Source organism: Eutrigla gurnardus (genome assembly GCF_963514095.1).
Source record: "Eutrigla gurnardus genome assembly, chromosome: 14".
In the NCBI taxonomy this organism is placed as follows: domain Eukaryota; kingdom Metazoa; phylum Chordata; class Actinopteri; order Perciformes; family Triglidae; genus Eutrigla; species Eutrigla gurnardus.
In genome coordinates, this window is record NC_139937.1 from 48024 (window position 1) to 67077 (window position 19054).

The following is a 19054-nucleotide window of genomic DNA, read 5'->3' on the forward strand; positions in this document are numbered from 1 at the left end:
TGATCTTAAGGTATCCTTGGTGAACAGCTACTACTCTACTCAGATGAGGATCTAACACTTGTTCTATTTTTTAGCTCTTACTTTATCGGCAATAATATGTTGTGGTTTTTTTTCTTCTTTTGACAAATACTTATTGTAAGTCGCTTTGGACAAAAGTGTCTGCTAAATGACCAAAATGTAAATCTATTGATATTGTTAAGAGTGTGTGAAGCCTTAGAGCTGTGTTAGTTACACCCTGGACAGGACGCCAGTCTATCGCAGGGCCAACATAGAGACAAACAACCATTCACACTCACATTGCACCTGCAACATTTCAGCGATTAATGCACATTGTCCTTTCTGGTGTAAAACATTGCGAGGTGTACCTTGATGATATAGTTGCCTACACAAACACTTGGTCTGAGCATGTGGAGACTCTGCACGTAATCTTTGCTCGGGGAGCTATCATATACAGGTGCTTATGCTGGTGTGCATTGTGCACGACGGGAGAAGGCAGGTGACAGAAAATACGTCATTGACCTTAGCCTCAGCTGTATTGTACATTCATGTTTTGTTTATGTTTGGGGTTTAGTTATTTCAAAAATGGACAATGATAATTGATGAACATTTAAAAGAATGCAAATATACAGGATTATAGCAAAAGGCAAATTTCTATCAAATCAGAGTAAAACATCGCAATAGACATCCATCCATCCATCCATCCATCCATTGTCTACCGCTTATCCTGTATTCAGGGTCGTGGGGGGGCTGGAGCCGATCCGTCATTGGGCGAAGGCAGGGTACACTCTGGACAGGACGCCAGTCTATCACAGGGCTAACATATAGAGACAAACAACCATTCACGCTCACATTCACACCTACGGGCAATTTAGAGTCATTAATTAACCTATCCCCATCCTGCATATCTTTGGACTGTGGGAGGAAGCCGGAGAACCCGGAGAGAACCCACGCTTCCCACATAGCAGTGACATTTGGCCCAGATTTGGCATGAAGCTGGCACAGGTGGCATTCAGTCGGCACTGGCATAAGGCATGTGAACCAAACATGGCCCAAGTGTGGCAAAGGTGGCACTGTCTTCACTCTGGCAGACAAGATCTGGGCCAGTTGTTGAGTGTAGTATTCGGCCCACATATCAAATCAGAACGCTGGGCCACATAATGTGAGGGTGGACTCAACCACCCTTAAAATGAAGTTTTAGATATTTTTGAGTGAGTTGTTGTCTAACCCTCTGGGGTCTGGGGTATAATTGGCCGTTTTTTAACTATTTTTGATTTTGCCATTATATTTGTCATTTGTCATTGTCATTATTTTCAGCACAACCTCATATGTGTGACTGTACAGTTATTTTTTCATTTTAAAGGGATAGTTCGGAATTTTGGACATAAGACCTATTTTCCAACTCAGCCGGTGTGTTCGAGACGTCTGGAGACGTTTTCAAGAAATTTCATTCAGTTCTTCTAGTTGCTAGTTCTATTTTTCCATTTCTGCTCCCTGTACATAAATAGATCATGATAATACACTGTAAACCCCAACAGTACTACTAACTTATAAGGACTGAGGGCACAATAATTAAAATCTGTTTAATAGTTGAAAGAACTTATAACTAATCAGTGATGTGAACGATTAATCTAGTTTTAATTTTCTGTGGCACAGCACTTATGAGTAAAGTATTCCCCATCAATGATCGCTTTTGATTAAGCGCTACGTACACGGACATCACGACGTTGTGAATCTGCTGCCCTGACCGACGGAAATGTTTTTGTCCAAGATGGCTGCCGTGTGCGAGAGTCCGCGTCTCATCTTCGTTCATGGATTAACTTGTAAGTAAACCAAAAAAACTTGTCAAAACTGCTTTGCTTGTTATAACGTTGCATGGGTATCACAAATAATAAAGTGTTTGATCGTTAGACTGCGCTGTTTTTACATTTAGGGTACCGAGCAATGGCCGCGGTGATTTGCACTAATTTTTTAATTGCGGTGCCTGCGCCGTTAACGATGACTGTTAGCTAGTTACTCTTTTCAGTTAGCAGCCGTAGCGTTTCTTTGTGTGGCGCTGATATTTATGTGAAGCGCCCTTATCTGGTTAATATTTTTCTTCTTCTTACATGTACCCGAATGAACTAACGTAGGCCTAGTAGCTATCTTAAGACGAACGAACGTTAAGTTGCAGCTAGTTTTAGCCATTAGCCGACTCAGTAACTTTTATGCACTTCAGTGCTAGTTACGTCCGTAGTAATGCATGGACATGAAGTTGGTTAGCTTATGCAATCTGCAAGCTTACGTTGAACCTCCATTTTTTCTTTCCTCATAGGCTGAAGTGGATGCAGAGAAGCGAGCATGCACACAAATCAAGGTAACTGAGATTTAGCTTATGCTGCTCCCCCTCCATAAATGGGCTAACATTTTATTATTATTTGTAATAATCAAGTCTGTCTGTGTGTGTGCATTTGAAGATCTATGTAATTGACTGTATATGACCTACAGTCACTTATATCATCTGAGAACAACTTTTTTGGTAAGTTATATTAACACTTGAGATTCTGGGTTAATTAATTGTAAAGCTGTTGTTGAGTAGCCTACATAATTTAACTGGTTTCTTACTGCTTATTGTATCTGTTTCCACAGGATCAAGTTGAGAATATTGACCAGCACTGACCTTTTTCTTTGGTAAGCCAAATGATTTAAACTCACTCAGAATTAATTTAGTTTGAAAGTAAGCACTTCAAATGATGGAGTGGAAGTGCAAGTTGGGTGCTGTGTCCTCAGACACCCAGACACAGTTATTTCAGCACTACATAGCCATTATTCAAGAGTTAGTCCTGTGCCATGTCTCTACACCTCCTGCATTTGTACATTTCTGTAATTAATGCACTGAAAATTCATTTATCGCGGTTTCACAAAGACACGTGTAGAGCTGGTGCAAGTGAAGCACAAGCAGGACACAGTTTTTACATGTCCCTTGTGTGACTTCAGACCGCCCTTCTCAGAGGCAACACTGTCACACTGATATCTTTTGCCCTGCGTCGCCAAGAGATCGTTCAGGGGGATCAAATGGTGAAGGAGTTCCTACAGAAATGGCCGGCTCTTTGGATGGAATCGCAGGTAAAACAGGCTCACTCTTTCTCATTTCTACCAATCTTTACACATCTTTCTCAGTCTGCCCTCTCTAAACATGTTTCATCCCAATTCATTTGTCCTATTGTGTTTTTTTATTTTGTTTTGTAGGTTTGTGCAGAGTTCCACCGCATCACAAACGTCAATCTACGGAACCAGTTTTATGCTGAGCTTGACCGGCACAAACCACAACTGTTGGCCATATACAGACAGAAGGCAGAACACACCGGCAAGATAGCAGAGGCGCTGCATGACATCCTACATATTTATGACCTCCAGGTGAGTTAAAGTTGAACTTGGTCCAAATCAAGTTACGGACAACAGTGACAGCAACAAAGTTCATCATGTTCAATTTGCTTGTCCTTTCAGCAAGAACAAGATGTCAACATGAGACACACTGCAGCCCTACGTGCCCTCCCGGTATACCTGCGTGAGGAGGACCCACCGTTCTTCAAGACGTGGAATGTAAGTATGCACTGCTTTCGCAGAACTGTTAGTATCAATGAGGTGATATTGCTTGCTTTGTATGGATAGCATTATTTTCAACACTAAAAGCTGCCTAACTATACAACACAACCACCTTCCAAACCCTGTGTGGAGGCGTGAGTGTGGATGCATATGGATACATACAGTATGTGGTATAGAAGCCCTGTAATCCTTAAGTTTAACTTCCCACAAAGCCCTGACCTCACCTTGCCCAGAGGGCTAATAATTTGGTTGACCCTTTGACCTTACCACTCATGAAATAACACACACACACACACACTACTTTCCTACCTCCTCCCTTCCTTCTTTCCTCCCTCCCTGCCCCTCCCTTCATTCCTTCCTTCCTCATTTTTTCTTCCTTCCTTCTTCCCCTCCTTCCCTTTTTCTTTCCTTCCTTCCTTCCTTCTGTCCCTCCATCCCTCCTTACTTCTTTCCTTCCTTCTGTCCCTCCATCCCTCCTCACTTCTTTCCTTCCTTCCTCCTTCCCACAAGTTAACCTTGTATAACCTGCATATTCCAGGAGGACGATTCGCCTGAGCCAGACGTCACTGACACGCCTGTTGCTCATGTCACGGTGGTCTCCGAGAGCACTACAAGTCCAGTTGACTTCAGTCCTGCATCCATTGCTATTGTGGTAGAAGATGAGCTTGTGATGAGCAACATCCCCAGGTTGGCTAAAGCATTTGCATTGTTGTTTGATTTGATGTATGTATTGCATTTGGACTACCCCAGGAAACTCATTCACACGTTTACCTTCATCCAGAAAGTGCTGATGGGACCACATTACACTTTGTGTCTATGCACATGCACACGTCTGTATGAACATACAGAAGCGAGTTTTTGGTGCCAAGTGTCTTAATGTGACAGTGGGTCCTAGTTTCGTGGCGCAGCGCAGGGCGGCGCAGGGTGGCGGAGCCGGTGTAATGCAAGTTTCGACCCGCGCAGCCTTGCGCACGGTCAGTTTGTCAGTTTGGTGGATGGCCTGCGCCAAGATGGGTGTGCGGCGCAGCAGGGGGAGGCGTCACAGATTCAGCTTGGCGTAGCGGAAGTTTCGTGGCAAAAAGCCTCGCCGAGACTGCGCTGAAAACTCGCCAGCTCCAACCTGGTCTACTCTCGGCGCAAGGCGCAAATAAAGTCCATTCATTCAATGCGAATCACAGCTGGCGGATCGGAAGTTTGGCTGACGGCGCGCAGTGCGCACACGGCACCGAGACCTCACAGGCAGGTTTCCACAGTTCCAGGCACATTTAAATGCAATAAATAATCACAACAAACACTATTTAATGCAACTAATTGAATCAACACGTGAATTTATATCTATATAGATTGTCCCGTCACATCTGACGTCAGATCAAAGGCGGATGGCACGCGTAACGGAAACTCAGCCTCTCGGACCAAAACATCTCCCTCTCTCTCTCCTGTTTTTTATAATATCGGCATTGTTATTATTATGATACGCGCGCACAGCGCGTGGTGGGAGCGGCGGCGCTGCTTCTGTCATCGGGTTGTAAAGTGACGGATCTTGCACTGAACCTCCCCTAACGCATTAAAGGAGAGGAGAGGAGCTCATTTGATTGGTGAAGATCTGAATTGGCTGTATTTATCCCAGTCCACGCCTCGTCTCCCACTCACGCCTTCTTCTCCTCCCTCTTTCCCCCTTCGCGGGCGGGCGAGACGGAAGGTGTGCCTGCGCGAGCCTGCGCGGTGCACGAAACTTGCAAAGTCCAGGTGGACACACCCCGTCGGTGTGGCACAGGTGCGCTGAGAGCTGACTGCACCTGGTCTACGAAACTAGGGCCCAGTATGTTGAATATGCTTTTGCCCAAAGCATCTGAATAGAAGTTACACCTGGTAGGCTGTCTAACCACAAAAGCTACCTAATCATGTTTGCACTTTAAAAAAAGATTACAGTTTTAATTGTTAGCAATTGTATATTTCTGTCATTTATTCACTGAAAATTCATTTATAATGTGTAGAGCTGGTGCAAGTGAAGGAGCACAAGCAGGACACACACTTTTTACATGTCTCTTATCCACCAAGTGGTCATTCGTTCATGGTTGCATTTTTAAAAAGTTAACAACTGTAGATCGGAATAGTGTGAGATATGCCCTTTACAATAATGTATTTATTTATTTTTTATTTTATTTTATGAAAGAGCTCTTGGTCCTTTGTTGTAAGACTTATGCACAAAGGCCAGTGGTATTATTTATTTCAGTTTTATTTATGTTTAAAATTGCTTTGCAGTTTGTAAGATCATTTTAATTTGTGTACAAAGTCTTGCCAGATGTTTTACTTTAAGCACTTTAACATGCTCAGTCATGTCATGACATGTAGATGGACACACACACACACACACACACACACACACACACACACACACTGATATACAGACACACACTCATATACAGACACCTTACCCGTTCAGGAGGTGACTGAGCTGTTTAATGTCCAGTTACATTTGCAGCAGGGTTTTAAAGAAATATTGCTGTAATTGTTCATACTTGTTTGGATAAACAATGTTAATGCAAAATAAAAACAAACTGAAATTGTACCTGAAGTTGTGTGTGTTTGATGTAAAAATTGAGTATTCAGAACTTAAATCAATACAATTTTCATGAGCTTATGAGTTATGTACAAGTATGTTTTTTGAGTAAGACTGAAGTAAATTTTGTATACATACAAGTTGTAATAACTGCTTAAAATACTTTTTAAGTACAGTGCACTTCAATTTAATGAAAGTTAAATTTAAAATATTTAAATAGTTAAATAGTTAAAAAATGGCCAATTATACCCCAGACCCCAGAAGGTTAAACAACAACTCACTCAAAAATATCTCAAACTTCATTTTAAGGGTGGTTGAGTCCACCCTCACATTATGTGGCCAAGCGTTCTGATTTGATATGTGGGCCGAATACTACACTCAACAACTGGCCCACATCTTGTCTGCGAGAGTCAAGACAGTGCCACATTTGCCACACTTGGGCCATGTTTGGTTCACATGCCTTATGCCAGTCCCGACTGAATGCCACCTGTGCCAGCTTCATGCCAAATCTGGGCCAAATGTCACTGCTATGTGGGTAGGTTACACAGGGAGAACATGCAAACTCCACACAGAAGGAGCCCGAACTCGAACCGACCCGGGAATCGAACCCAGTACACCACCGTGCAGCCCTATCACAATAGACAATTATAGAAATTACAGATGAACAACAGTGGATACTTACAGATTATCCCAGCTAGTGACAACAGGTTTGATTTTCCATTCGCCATTTTTTAAACTGTTTGGAAAATGAGGTGAGAGTTGATAATTCACGTATTGCACTTGGTATAGAGTTTCAGGTATTGGTTGCTCTTAAGGAAATAATAGCCTGGCCGAGTGCACTTCTCCTAAACGGAACAGTGCTTTTATAATTCTGGAGCCTTCTCTAGTTGTGCTGTTTGCGTTCTTTTTCAAATAATCCTGGAGGAGGAGGTGGAGCTAGACCATGAAGGACTCTCTGTGCCCCCTGCCCGCCTCAGCACTATGGGGGGTAGGGCCTTCAGCCGCTGTGCTCCTCAGCTCTGGAACACCCTCCCACCCGACCTCCGTAACTGTGACTCTCTCCCCATCTTCAAAACAAGACTCAAAACTCACCTGTTCCGGACTGCCTACTCCCTCTAACTCCCTGCCTTTACTGTCACTGCCTATTTTATTGTGTTGATTTTGTGTTTTTTATCTACTTTTGTTTAACTAATTGTATGATTTTAACCCAGTCTGTTTTGTAAAGTGTCCTTGAGTGACCTGAAAGGCGCTATTAAATTAAATGTATTATTATTATTATTATTATTATTATTATTATTATTATTATTATTAATATCAAGTCAATGTATTTCACAGTGTTCTCCCAGTCTAGCAATTCATGTTTCTTTAAAATCTGACAGTGATGATACATTTTAGGTTTTCTATCTAAAACTTTTATAGCTTATTTATGTTGTACTGACCCTGTCAGGCAGCTGCAACTCCCTAATTTCCCTGCATATGGTACAATTTGATGTTAGCTGTTTAATGTTTGTCCAGATGTCTTTTGTGTTCCCTCTAGCACTGTTTATTATATTAATAAAAAAAGTTTGCTTTTGCAGTCCTAAGTGCTTTAATGACCTTATTAAGTAAAGAGGTAAAGATCTGTCTGTCTAGCCCAGTCTTAGTTTTTAAGAAGGTCTTGTTTCATTAATGACCATATGGTGTCACTGAACCATGGGTAAGTGTTTCATGTTGTTTGATTTATTTTTAATTTTCTTCATGAACTGTCCCATAGATCCTTGAATAACATCCATACATACCCTGCAGTTTTCATTGACATCCTCATATGTGAAATGGGTATCCCAGTGAATATTGTTTAGGGTTTAAAATGTTTGATCTCACACTTTGGTAATCTCAACTTCTCAGGTGTTTGTCTATATAAATGGACAAGTAAGTCTATAGAGAAAACAATCAGGTTGTGGTCTGATAGACCTGTAAGCATATATGTTTTCTGAATTCTATCACATGTGTAAGGACCCCTAAAATTAGAATTATATACTGAAATTGATATGTTATGACATTGTACTTGTGTGTTTAGCATACTGCTTATGGAACAAACTTGCTGTACTTCATTTACCAGCAGGCTTTGTGGTTTAAGCATTTCCTATGCTGTTATAAAATGGCGACCAATCAGATGTATTTGTTCTTTGTGTTTTAGTTTGAATATTTGTTGTAAGCCAATGATGTAAATATTTTATACCCGCAAAATCGCGAGCACGGAACATTCCATCTAGGCAGCGAGGAGGGAGCAGTAGTGGGTGTCGGTCTGGAGTTGCTGGAGTGAGGTCCTGTCCTATTTTTTTTTCTGTGCCGGTCTTGTGGAGCTTTTATACATGTTCAGTGTGTGCTAGGCCCATAAGCGGTTGAGGCTCAGGGAAGGTCCCGGAGATCTCTCATTTTGTTTGGTGTGTCGGGAGAAATATGTCACTCAGTTAGCTCAGTGTTTAGCTAGCTACCTGTGTGGGGCCAACTGTGCAAGACCAATTGTTATCTGCTGCTGCTGGACTGCTGGTACTGACATCGGGGATCATCTGTGCGGAGGACTCCTGGCTGGCTCGCCAAATCCCCCATCGTCTGCTACCAACAGCTACAAGCATTGGCTCAGAGATGGCATCCTTCACCACCACTGGCAGCATCAGCTTGCAGGACAACAGCTAGCTGGTAGCTGTTGAGTTTCCCGATCAGCTGTGAGTAAACGTATACTGATACCCACACATACTGTTGGTCTCCTGGACGCACATTGGAGCCATCATCTGCTGTGTGCACCACCAACGGGCCCCTACGGTGAGAGCTCCCTATCTTTTTGTGGACAATTTATGTGCTATGTTGATAATGCTCTGTTCCTGTTTAATACTGGGTTACTGATCATTATTATTTTAACGGGGAATTATTTTCCCAGTCCTCCCTAGTAAACAGTGTTTTTTTTCCCCACTCCTCTGGATCATTATCCGTGGCCAATACATTTGAGTATATTTGCTGAAGTATTTATTTATTTTATTTTTAACATTTTTTTTCCTTATTATCATGTTATAAAACAAATTATTATTAATTACCTTTCGGGTGTATTGGCAGCTCATTTCACCACTATTGTAGCTGATTCACAAATTCTGGGAAGATGCCCCATTCACTAGTCTTAGGTAAGTGTAGTATTTACACAGTGGAGGCATCATACTACTAAATGTATGTGTTAATTATTTCTATTATTTATTATTATTAATATATAACAACACTAGCCTGCACGTACACATGGAGTTCAGCCAGCTCACTATTCCACTGCTGAGAATTTAGGATCTGCAGGACCTGGCATCTGCAATGAACAGGACTTGGTCCCTTCAGTGAACAAAACCATGTGAACTTGGTGTCTGAGGTGTCGACAGTGAACATAAATTTGTCTCTGAAGTGAACAGAACCTGAGTTGTTAGAACTCACAGACGGTGTCGACTCTCAGGACTCTGAACAGCAGGTAGTCACTCTTCTCTCTGAGCAGCTGGTTTCTCAGCAGACCAACCAGTTTGGAGCCAGAGATCTGACCCGAGGGGTCCCATACCGAGAACTGCAACACTGTGCTGCACCAACACAAACACACACACACAGAGAAACAGACACACACAAGCAGAGAGTATTTTTTTCCGATTGCTTAACAACAGCGGGCACATCTGAAGTCACATGTGCAAAACTCTAACAGCAGCAGTTCATGTGGACCAATCTCTAGCTCCTTTTTCATTGTTGGAACACAGTTTTCAAAATTCTCCACACTTCTCTCCTGACTTTAACCACAACCTGCACAACACTGTGGATTTACAGCAATTTGTTCAAATCTTAACACACTGTTGCCAAAACAGTAAACCTCACATTCAAGGATGATTTCAGCCTGCTGACTTTCAAACACTGATGGTTGTAATTTCAGCTTAAAGCCTAAGCAGGTGTCTGGTTTTACACTTGGTAGTGAACACAAAGATATAGGGGAAGCTCAAAGACTTTTAGGAAATGGAAAACAAAGACAGGCTGGTGGAGGGAGAAGAGTGGCAGGGAGACAGGTTGGTGGAGGGAGAAGAGTGGCAGGGAGACAAGAATGGCAGGGAGACAGGTTGGTGGAGGGAGAAGAGTGGCAGGGAGACAGGTTGGTGGAGGGAGAAGAGTGGCAGGGAGACAGGTTGGTAAAGTGAGAAGAGTGACAGGGAGAGTGCTGCATGGAGGAAGACCTCGAAGAAGACCAGGAGCTGTCATTTCTGATGAAATAAGGGCCAGACGTACAGACCATGCTGTAGATCCTGGTCTCTCATTAAGAGGGGGGAGGTTGAGGGTGCAACCCAACTGCAAAGATCTATAGCTGCATCTGAAATGTATTTGAATCCTTACAGTAAATGATAACATTACATAAATTGATTTACTGTATGTATTGCAATTATAGAATATTTACACAGATATAACAGTTTTTACAGTAAAATATATTTTTACAATAGGACCCAAAGGCCCCCAACAGGAGGAAGAGGAAGGATATGTTCAGATGTGCAGGGAAATGCTATTGTTCACATGGTTGTTGTCAACAATAGCATTTGTTAATAACTACAGACCAAAAATATATGTATATCTGTTGAACTGCTGATTTACATTCATTCCTGTTTATCTAAAAAAAAAAAAAACTGGTATGTTGTAAAAAATAACAATGTTCATGTGAAAGAATTTCACTCTTTTCTTTCAATTTAAATTGTATGAAGTCACTCAAATGATTCAAACTGTAAAGTGTGTATCTTGTGTGTTGGTGTTTGATGGTAGTGTTTTTCCTCTCAGTGTGTTATGAGCAGTGTTGGGCAAGTTACTGTAAAAAAGTAACTAGAGTACTAGTTACTTCTCCCAGAAAGTAACTAAAGTAGTTACTGAGTTACAAATTCTAAAAGTAACTAGTTACTTTGGAAAGTAACTATTGCGTTACTTTCAAATAATTTTTAAATACTGATTTGTCAAATAATTTGGACCCCATCTCCATCCCTCTTTGACGGAACTTAAAATACATGTGTGCGTTCAATTATTTATGATAAATCATAAAGTATTATAACAAAATGGATACTCAATACATTACAAACAGAAATCCACAGTGCACAAATCTAAACAATTTTAACGTTGCTGTGGGAATGTGAGACTGGCATCCAATAAAATGTGATGGACTATTGTAGATATTATCATTACTATGCTTATAGAGTGGATTAATAAAAATAAGTGTGTGTCTGATCTAGTCGACTACTCGCTCGTACTGCTCAACTTTGCTGCGCACAGTGTAAGTAAGCAGACTAATGCTACGTGTCCACAGGGGCGATTTTAAACGTGAGTGGATGCACTGCTAGCCAGTATTGCACGCTTGGTGGGCTGCCACTAGAGGATGATTGACAGGCGCTCTCCTCGCTACAACCACTTCATGGCTGCACCTGATTGGACGAACGCTTTCACTTGTGGCCTGTCTGCTCAAATCCCAACATGGCGGCTCGTTTGGAAACTTTCTCTTATTTTACGAAAATAGTTCACCGAAACGTGTTTCTGAAAACATTTTAAGAGAGAAATAAGCTATGCAGTTGCTGAATCTGTCTTTATTTTAGATCGACAACATTCAGTTTAAAAGATTTTCGCGAGGCGCCTCTGATTTGCTCTGATTCACGTAATATAAAAAGCACCCGCCAGACTTCCCCTCTGATTGGCTTACCATAGAATTTTACTCAACCCCAGCCAATCGTCATCACTTTTGCAGTTGTCTCGTGCTCCAGCCCTCACCAAGGACAAGGAAGAACGAGACATTTCTCTGTCACTCAGCTCAGAGGTCCGATGTAAAACATCTGCCTACATCTGCTACTTATAACGCCGCTACTTATAATGCCGCTACTTATAACGCTGCTACTTATAATGCCGTTATTCCCATCACTGGTTATGAGTGATAGTGTGTGTTTTCCCCATGAGGATTGTTCAAAGTGTTTTGCTGCACTGAGCTGGTTTTGCAGCTGATGTGAACTGTTTAGTTCAGGTGAGTGTTGTTAATGCAGACTGTGGTTAGAGTTTTGCACATGAAGCTGCAGTTGAGACCACTGTCGTTTAGCAATAAAAAAACCCTGTAAACTGCAGAATAATCTGCTTGTTAGTCAGTCAGGAAACCAGACAGTAATCGGGTCAGTGAACTGGTCGGTCAGAATCCATGTATCCTTCGTTCTTTGGTCATTTTGTTTCAAAACAAAATTAGAAAAAACAAAAAACGTATTTTCTTTTGTTTGTTTCCAAAACAGAACACGATAGTGGAAAAACAATAAAAGAGGCCTCTTGTTTTGTTTTTCTGTTCTATTTCATCCTTACTGACCGCTAGAGGCATTTCATTTTTAATGACAATGTGCCGGCTACAGTCTGTGTTAGCTTGCATGTGTGTGCTAACCACTTCACTTCATCGGACTGCTTCAGTAATGAGAGTCAGTACAAAGCTGGCTTTGCCTCGACACTGACCCTCATAAAAGGATTTGTTCCAACCATACAGGACATACATTACATTTAGGGCATTTAGCAGACACTTTTGTCCAAAGCGACTGACAATAAGTACATTAGTCAAAAGAAAGAAACCACAACATATCATTGCCGATAAAGAAAGAGCTAAAATATAGAAAAAAATGTTAGGTCCTCGTCTGAGTAAAGTAGTAGCTGTTCAGCAAACATACCTCATGAACAACAGTCCATCATCTTGAATTGGATGCGTGCTGCAACAGGGAGCCAATGGAGGTCACATGGGAGAATATGGGTAGATTGAAGACAAGGCGTGCTGCCGTGCTGCAGCGTTCTGGATACCCTGCAATGGTTTAGTCGCCGTGGCCGGGAGTCCAGCCAGGAGAGAGTTGCAGTAGTCAAGGCGGGAGACGACCAGTGCTTGGACCAGGAGTTGCGTTGCATCCTTTGTCAGGAAAGTCCGATTCCTGCAGATATTGTAGAGGTCAAATCTGCAGGATCGGGCCACAGCAGTGATTTTGGGGGTGCAGGATAGTTGGTCATCAAGGATTACCCCCAGGTTCCTCACAGTTGACGACAGCAATACTGTGGTGCCCTCGACAGTGACAGACAGGTCCATGCAAGGGCAGTCTTTCCCCGGGATGAAGAGGAGTTCGGTTTTATTCAGGTTAAGCTTGAGGTGATGCACAGTTGTCCAGACGGAGATGTCTGCCAGACATTCCGAGATGCAAGTTCCAATGTGGGTGTCGGAGGTTTGGGGAAAAGAGAGGAATAGCTGGGTGTCATCTGCGTAACAATGGTAAAATAATCCATGCAATGCGATTACAGAGCCTAGTGATCTGGTGTATAATGAGAACAGAAGTGGTCCTAATACTGAGCCTTGAGGGACACCCGTGTCCAGAGAACAGGGTTTGGACATAGAGCCATTCCATGTGACCTGAAAGGTGCAATTTGTCAGGTATGATGTGAACCAGGTTAGAGCAGAGTCAGTGATGCCAAGTTCAGCCAGGGTGGAGAGGAGGATTTGGTGGTTGACTGTGTCAAATGCAGCAGATAGGTCGAGGAGAATGACAATGGAGGAGTGGGATGAGGCTCTGGCGTCTCACAGGGACTCAGTCACTGTGAGGAGGGCCCTCTCAGTGTAGTGAGCAGTCCTGAATCCAGATTGATTAGGGTCAAGGAGGTTGTTCTGTGAGAGATAGGATGACAGTTGGTTGTAGGGTTTTATAGAGGAATGAAAGAAGAGATACAGGTCTGTAGCTTTGGATGTCAGCAGCGTCTAGTGTGGGTTTTTTTAGGAGGGGCTTCACTGTAGCTGTCTTAAAAGCCGCTGGAATGACACCTGAGGTGAGGGAGGAGTGGATCAGGGTGGTGAGGAATGGCAAGATGTCATGCGAGATGTCTTGGAGAAGAGAGGAGGGAATCGGTTCAAGGGAGCAGGTGGTGGCACGGTTAGACGTAACAAGTGCGTGAACGTCTTCAGAGGTTAGAGGGCTAAAGCTGGTAAGGCCATCAGAGTTGAGAGTTGGGGGAGATGTTTTCTGGGAGGTTATAGGAGTGAATGTGGAGCTGATGTCATTTACTTTCTTGGTAAAGTAAGTTGCAAAGTCATCAGCAGTGAGGGAGAAAAGAGGGGGAGGGGTAGGAGGGGTGAGGAGGCTGGAGAACATCGAGAAGAGTATCCTGGGATTGGAGGCGGAAGAGTTGATCCTTGACAGGTAGAAGGCAGATTTAGCTGCCAAAACAGTTGAGGTGAAGTCAGAGAGGAGGTGGTGGGGGTGAGCAAGGTCCTCATCCTGGCCCGATTTCTCCCATTTTCTCTCTGCCGCTCGCAACAATGATCCATTGGTTCGCAGCAATTCGGACAGCCAGGGAGGGGAGGGAGATGATCGCGCTGGTCGTGAGTTGGGGGGACAGAGAGTGTCCAAAAAAGAGGAGAGTGAGGACATCAGGATGGAGGAGTCTTCCTCAGTAGGCATGAAGGAGAATTGTTCTGTGGATGGTAGTGAATAAAGAACAGTTGAGGAGAGAGGGGAGGGAGTGAGGGATTTCAGGTTGCGGTGGCTGGTGACAGTTTGAGGCGTAGAGGGGAGGGATGTGGTGGACTTCATGGGGAGGGAGAAGGTCACAAAGTGGTGGTCAGACACGGTGAGCGGGGTAACAGAGAGTGCTGAGTGTTAACAGGATCTTGTGAAGACAAGGTCAAGTTGGTTCCCGGACTGGTGAGTGGGTGGAGAGGGGGAGAGCATGAGGTCAAATATGGAGAAGAAGTCAATGAATTCAGATGAGTGCAGCTTTCCCTGGTGAATGTTGAAGTCACAGAGGATGACAAGTGGTGTGCCATCATCAGGGGAGCAGCTTAGGAGGGCATCCATCTCATCTAAAAAGTCACAGAGAGGACCAGGTGGAGAATGGTGGGTAGCAGAGATTGGATGGGTTACAGCCTCGCCGATGGGTCTCTGGCAAAATCTTTTCTGGCTTAATGTCCTGACTGGAATAGGGAATAGGACACATGGCTGCGATGGGTGGTGGCTGAGATGTTTTGCCTACCTCAATGGACTTCCTCGATGGACTCATTTGGCTGTCCTGACGCTGCAGCTGATGCTGTAGTGACAAGCTCTTATTTGCTTGGTTTACCTCATGCAGGTTTAGCCCCTCCCTCCAATCAAGTCTATTCACTACAACTGAAATGGCGTAAACTAGGTAATTGCCAACTCAGTATGAACAGCTTCACGAATTCAAGAATTTAAACAACAAGCTATCTAGACAAGACTAAATGTTACAACTAGCTCTTCTGACAGAATGCCTAAACCCAAATCTACAATTAGTTTCTGACTTACCAACAAGATACAAAGCAGCTTCCTTCCTTTCTCCAAACAAAATGTAGGACCCAGCAACTTCACCTGAGCCACATAGGCCAGCCATAGCGATACATCCACGTAAACATTGGCGCATGCTACCGCTAGCGTAAGCGGCATCCTCTCCGTCACTCTCCAAGTCGCCGTTGACAGACGGAGCTCATTAGCATTTAAAGGTGCAGACACAGAACCAGCCTGTTCTCAGGAGAGCTCATTTGAGCAACTTTTAAACAGCTGAAATTCAGGAACATGGATGGGTTTGGGGCAATGCATATTGAATCCAGTGTTGTTGGACCTCTGACAGCTGTGTGGAATTGATGAAAATCAGTATAATAGGGGACCTTTAATACTACTGTTTCCTAATTTACCACAGTAGAAAATCACTTCCGCTCGGGCTAATTTGCTGGTAACTTGTTACAATATCATTAGAGCATGTCTGCTCTGTGTTGGTTAAAATCAACGGCGTAACATATTATGTCGGTGAAGAGGGTGTATTCACTGTGGCATTACATTTGTGCTGTTGATCTGACTAACTTAGAGGTCCCTAGCAAGAACGTGGGCTCGGTGCTAGCAAATGCTGACAGCTACGGTGCTAGTGAAGGGAGTGCTCTCGCTTTGCTCTCACTGTGACATTGTATATTGGCCCACAGGTAGCAGAGTGCTCTCGCTCAGGCTAATTTAGTGGGCCCCTAGCAAGAGCGTGGGCTCAGTGCTAGCGAATACTGCCAGCTACTGTGCTAGTGAAGAGTGTGCTGTCGCTCCCCTCTCATTGCATAGAATGTTGCCTTAAGGACAAAGACAAATATTTAAATAGGATACGGTTTCCTGCTGGTCATCAGAGTGCTCTCGCTCTGACTGTAGCAACCGGGTTTTCTCTGACAGCGCCACCATGATGCCGCCTGCAGCTGGATGTACGCCGGTCAGAACTGCTGCCTGGTAGTGCTTTCTTCAGGCACACTACAGCCACCGCCACCCCCACTGATCACACTAAGGCACCCTCCTTCACTGGTGTTTCAATGAAAGGCCCACAATACCTCCAGAGGACTCATCAGCGACATCTGGCACCTCCACTTTCACCTCTACCACTCTACCCTACCCCCTGGCTTGTCATTGTGATTGAACTTGGATCCTCTTGCCAATGAAGCCTGTGCAGCCAACTTCAATTGGGAAAACATAGCTGTTCAGCGGTGGCTGCAAGCTCCATGTAATTAAGGCTCTTGTATTCATAGGCCTCCTCCACAGCATCCTCCCAGGGCACGGTAAGATCTATGTAAACAATGTGGGATGAGGAGGACCAAAGCACTAGGTCTGGTCTGAGGTTGGTAATGGTATTCTCAGGTGGGAAGCAATGTCTCTGTTACAAGTTTGTCATCAGCTTCCAGTCCCAAGCCGCTCCCAGCTGCCAAATCTCTGGTCTTACTATGCAGACCTGGATTTGCGTCAAACCTTCACGAACTCCCTTATTCATGCAGAGTAGGATGATGGAGGAGGAAGGCATGTCTGTGTGACATGAAGGCATGTCAAGGGATGTCTGTGTGGTCTCCAGAGTAGCACCTGGTTGTAACACCAGGTGTAATGGCCTTGCACTTGTAATGGCTAATCCTTCAGGTTTGCTGTAGCTGGACAGAGGGGGGCACGTAGGGTCTTCACCGTAGCATTGACTGAGGTTCCTGGGTGATGGCAGGATGTCATAAGTGGCTTTAATAATGAAGCAGGTTCTGGAAATGCTTCCATAGCCCAAAGATCCTTCCAGGAGATCTTTATCTTTGTAACTCCCTCCCATCCTATCCCCGGACCTTGCTTTGCCTGAGAGACAAGACCTTGAGGCTGAGTCCGTGTTGCCTTGTGCGGGTGTCCGGGTGTTTAAGGGCAGACTTTACATCATGTGTAGCCACATATGGGATCCACTTATTTGCAGTTGCCAGGAAGGGCTACTCAACGAGATTCTGTCAGTATCATCTCTAGCCTTACTTTGGAACACTTTTACTCCTCTACAAGACAGGAAACGGGAAGATCCAGAATTCCTTTTTCATAGAGACCTATGTTACAATGTACATGGGGAGACCTAGCTACTTTTTAACAAACAAGCTAATCAACCTCTCCAGCTTGTCAACCTTTGAGATTGGAGCCTCATAGGTGGTTAGATAGATAGATAGATAGATAGATAGATAGATAGATAGATAGATAGATAGATAGATAGATACTTTATTGATCCCTAAGGAAATTCAAGCATCCAGTAGCAATAACATACATAGAACATACATTATTAAACATACATTAGAATCTAAACAAAAGCTATATAAACACACTCACACAGAGTAGCAAGAATAAAATGTAAAATATAAGACAAAAAACACAAATAATACAAAACAGCTAGTCTACGAGCCAACCAGTAATCCGTGGTAGCAGCAACCTAGACGTTTCCCCCATTGAAAACAGAGTTTTCAAAAGCATTGGCAAGGTCTGTCATGGCCACCAAGTCAAAATGCCACCAATAACATAAGACAAAACCAGATTCAAAATGCAAAAATGATTTATTTTTCCCTAACAAAAAGAAGTAAACCTCTTGCGTGATGTACAAGAAGTGGAAAGAATTCCACTTAGGAGGGTTGCCAGCTAGCTGATGTTTGGGGGTATGTAGAGGAGGCATGTCAGATGGAAGGGTGATCCTTTTGCACTGCTGGCTTTCAGTGTGGGTTTTTCTCTGTTGGGCTTCAGGATCCTTCCTTGATATTAAAATGGTTCCACTCTTTTCCTTCGTGAAAATGCCCTTCACGAACCTGAAGGGGTCTTTGAAGAAATTTGAACTCATATGTTCTTCATTCTTTCTTTGCCTCCTCAGATTTTCCGCCTTCCTCAATGCTGACAGCCGGTTACCTTATTATCCTCCTCTGAGCCTTTCCTCCACTGTTCCTTGAATAGCCTTCTGTCCTTAACCAGTCACTCTATTTCCTGCTGCCTCCTGGGCTTGGTATGGATGGTTGATGTTTTTGTCCTCTTCACTGCGACTCCAAAGTGTTGAGTTAGTGGGTCATGCTATGCAGTGAAGTCTGAACAGGTGAGTCTTGAGCCTTTTTCAGAAGATGGCAAATGACTCTGCTGTCCTGACATTGGTCAGGAGTTCGTTCCACCACTGAGGCGCCAGAACAGAGAAGAGTCTGGATTTTGCTGTCCAGACAAAACTTCAGTGTTCTGCTTTCCCCTAATGAAGGGCCGCATCTCTGGTCATGGATTCTGCATGCTGACATTCTCCATACAATATCACACAAAGAACAGAACACAAAACAAGAGGCCTATTATATTGTTTTTCCATTCTGTTTTAAAACAAAAAAAGCAAATGTCATGATGTTGCGTTTTGTCTTATACATTTCCTTTTTTATTTTGTAGTTTCTGTCTGTTGTGTCCTGTCTTACCTTTACTTCCTGTTGTTTTAGTTCCCCCTCGTTTTTTCTGTGTCACCTGGGTGTGACTGTCTCCTTGTGTCTCTCTCCAATTACTCTTCAGCCTGCCCTCATGTTTGCCCACCTGTGTCTTGTTTCCCATTAGTCCCTGGTGTATTTAGTCC

At 43.5% G+C, this 19054-nt stretch overlaps 2 protein-coding genes across 3 annotated transcripts in view; one reads left to right on the forward strand and one right to left on the reverse strand.

Annotated features, from left to right (window-relative positions):
* Positions 1-19054, reverse strand: part of kiaa0319 (KIAA0319) — a 109671-nt gene that overhangs the window by 21756 nt on the left and 68861 nt on the right. For both annotated transcript variants that reach the window (XM_084027213.1, XM_084027214.1), the window contains one exon: positions 9590-9726. In XM_084027213.1, the coding sequence (XP_083883339.1) occupies positions 9590-9726 (137 nt within the window). The remainder of the gene's footprint in view (positions 1-9589; positions 9727-19054) is intronic.
* Positions 1788-4278, forward strand: LOC311024239 (uncharacterized protein; the record flags this gene model as incomplete). Its single annotated transcript, XM_084026558.1, has 6 exons — positions 1788-2353; positions 2988-3102; positions 3226-3393; positions 3484-3579; positions 4121-4174; positions 4270-4278. Exons 1-6 carry the CDS (start codon positions 2322-2324, stop codon positions 4276-4278), a joined length of 474 nt encoding a protein of 157 aa, XP_083882684.1. The 5' UTR covers positions 1788-2321.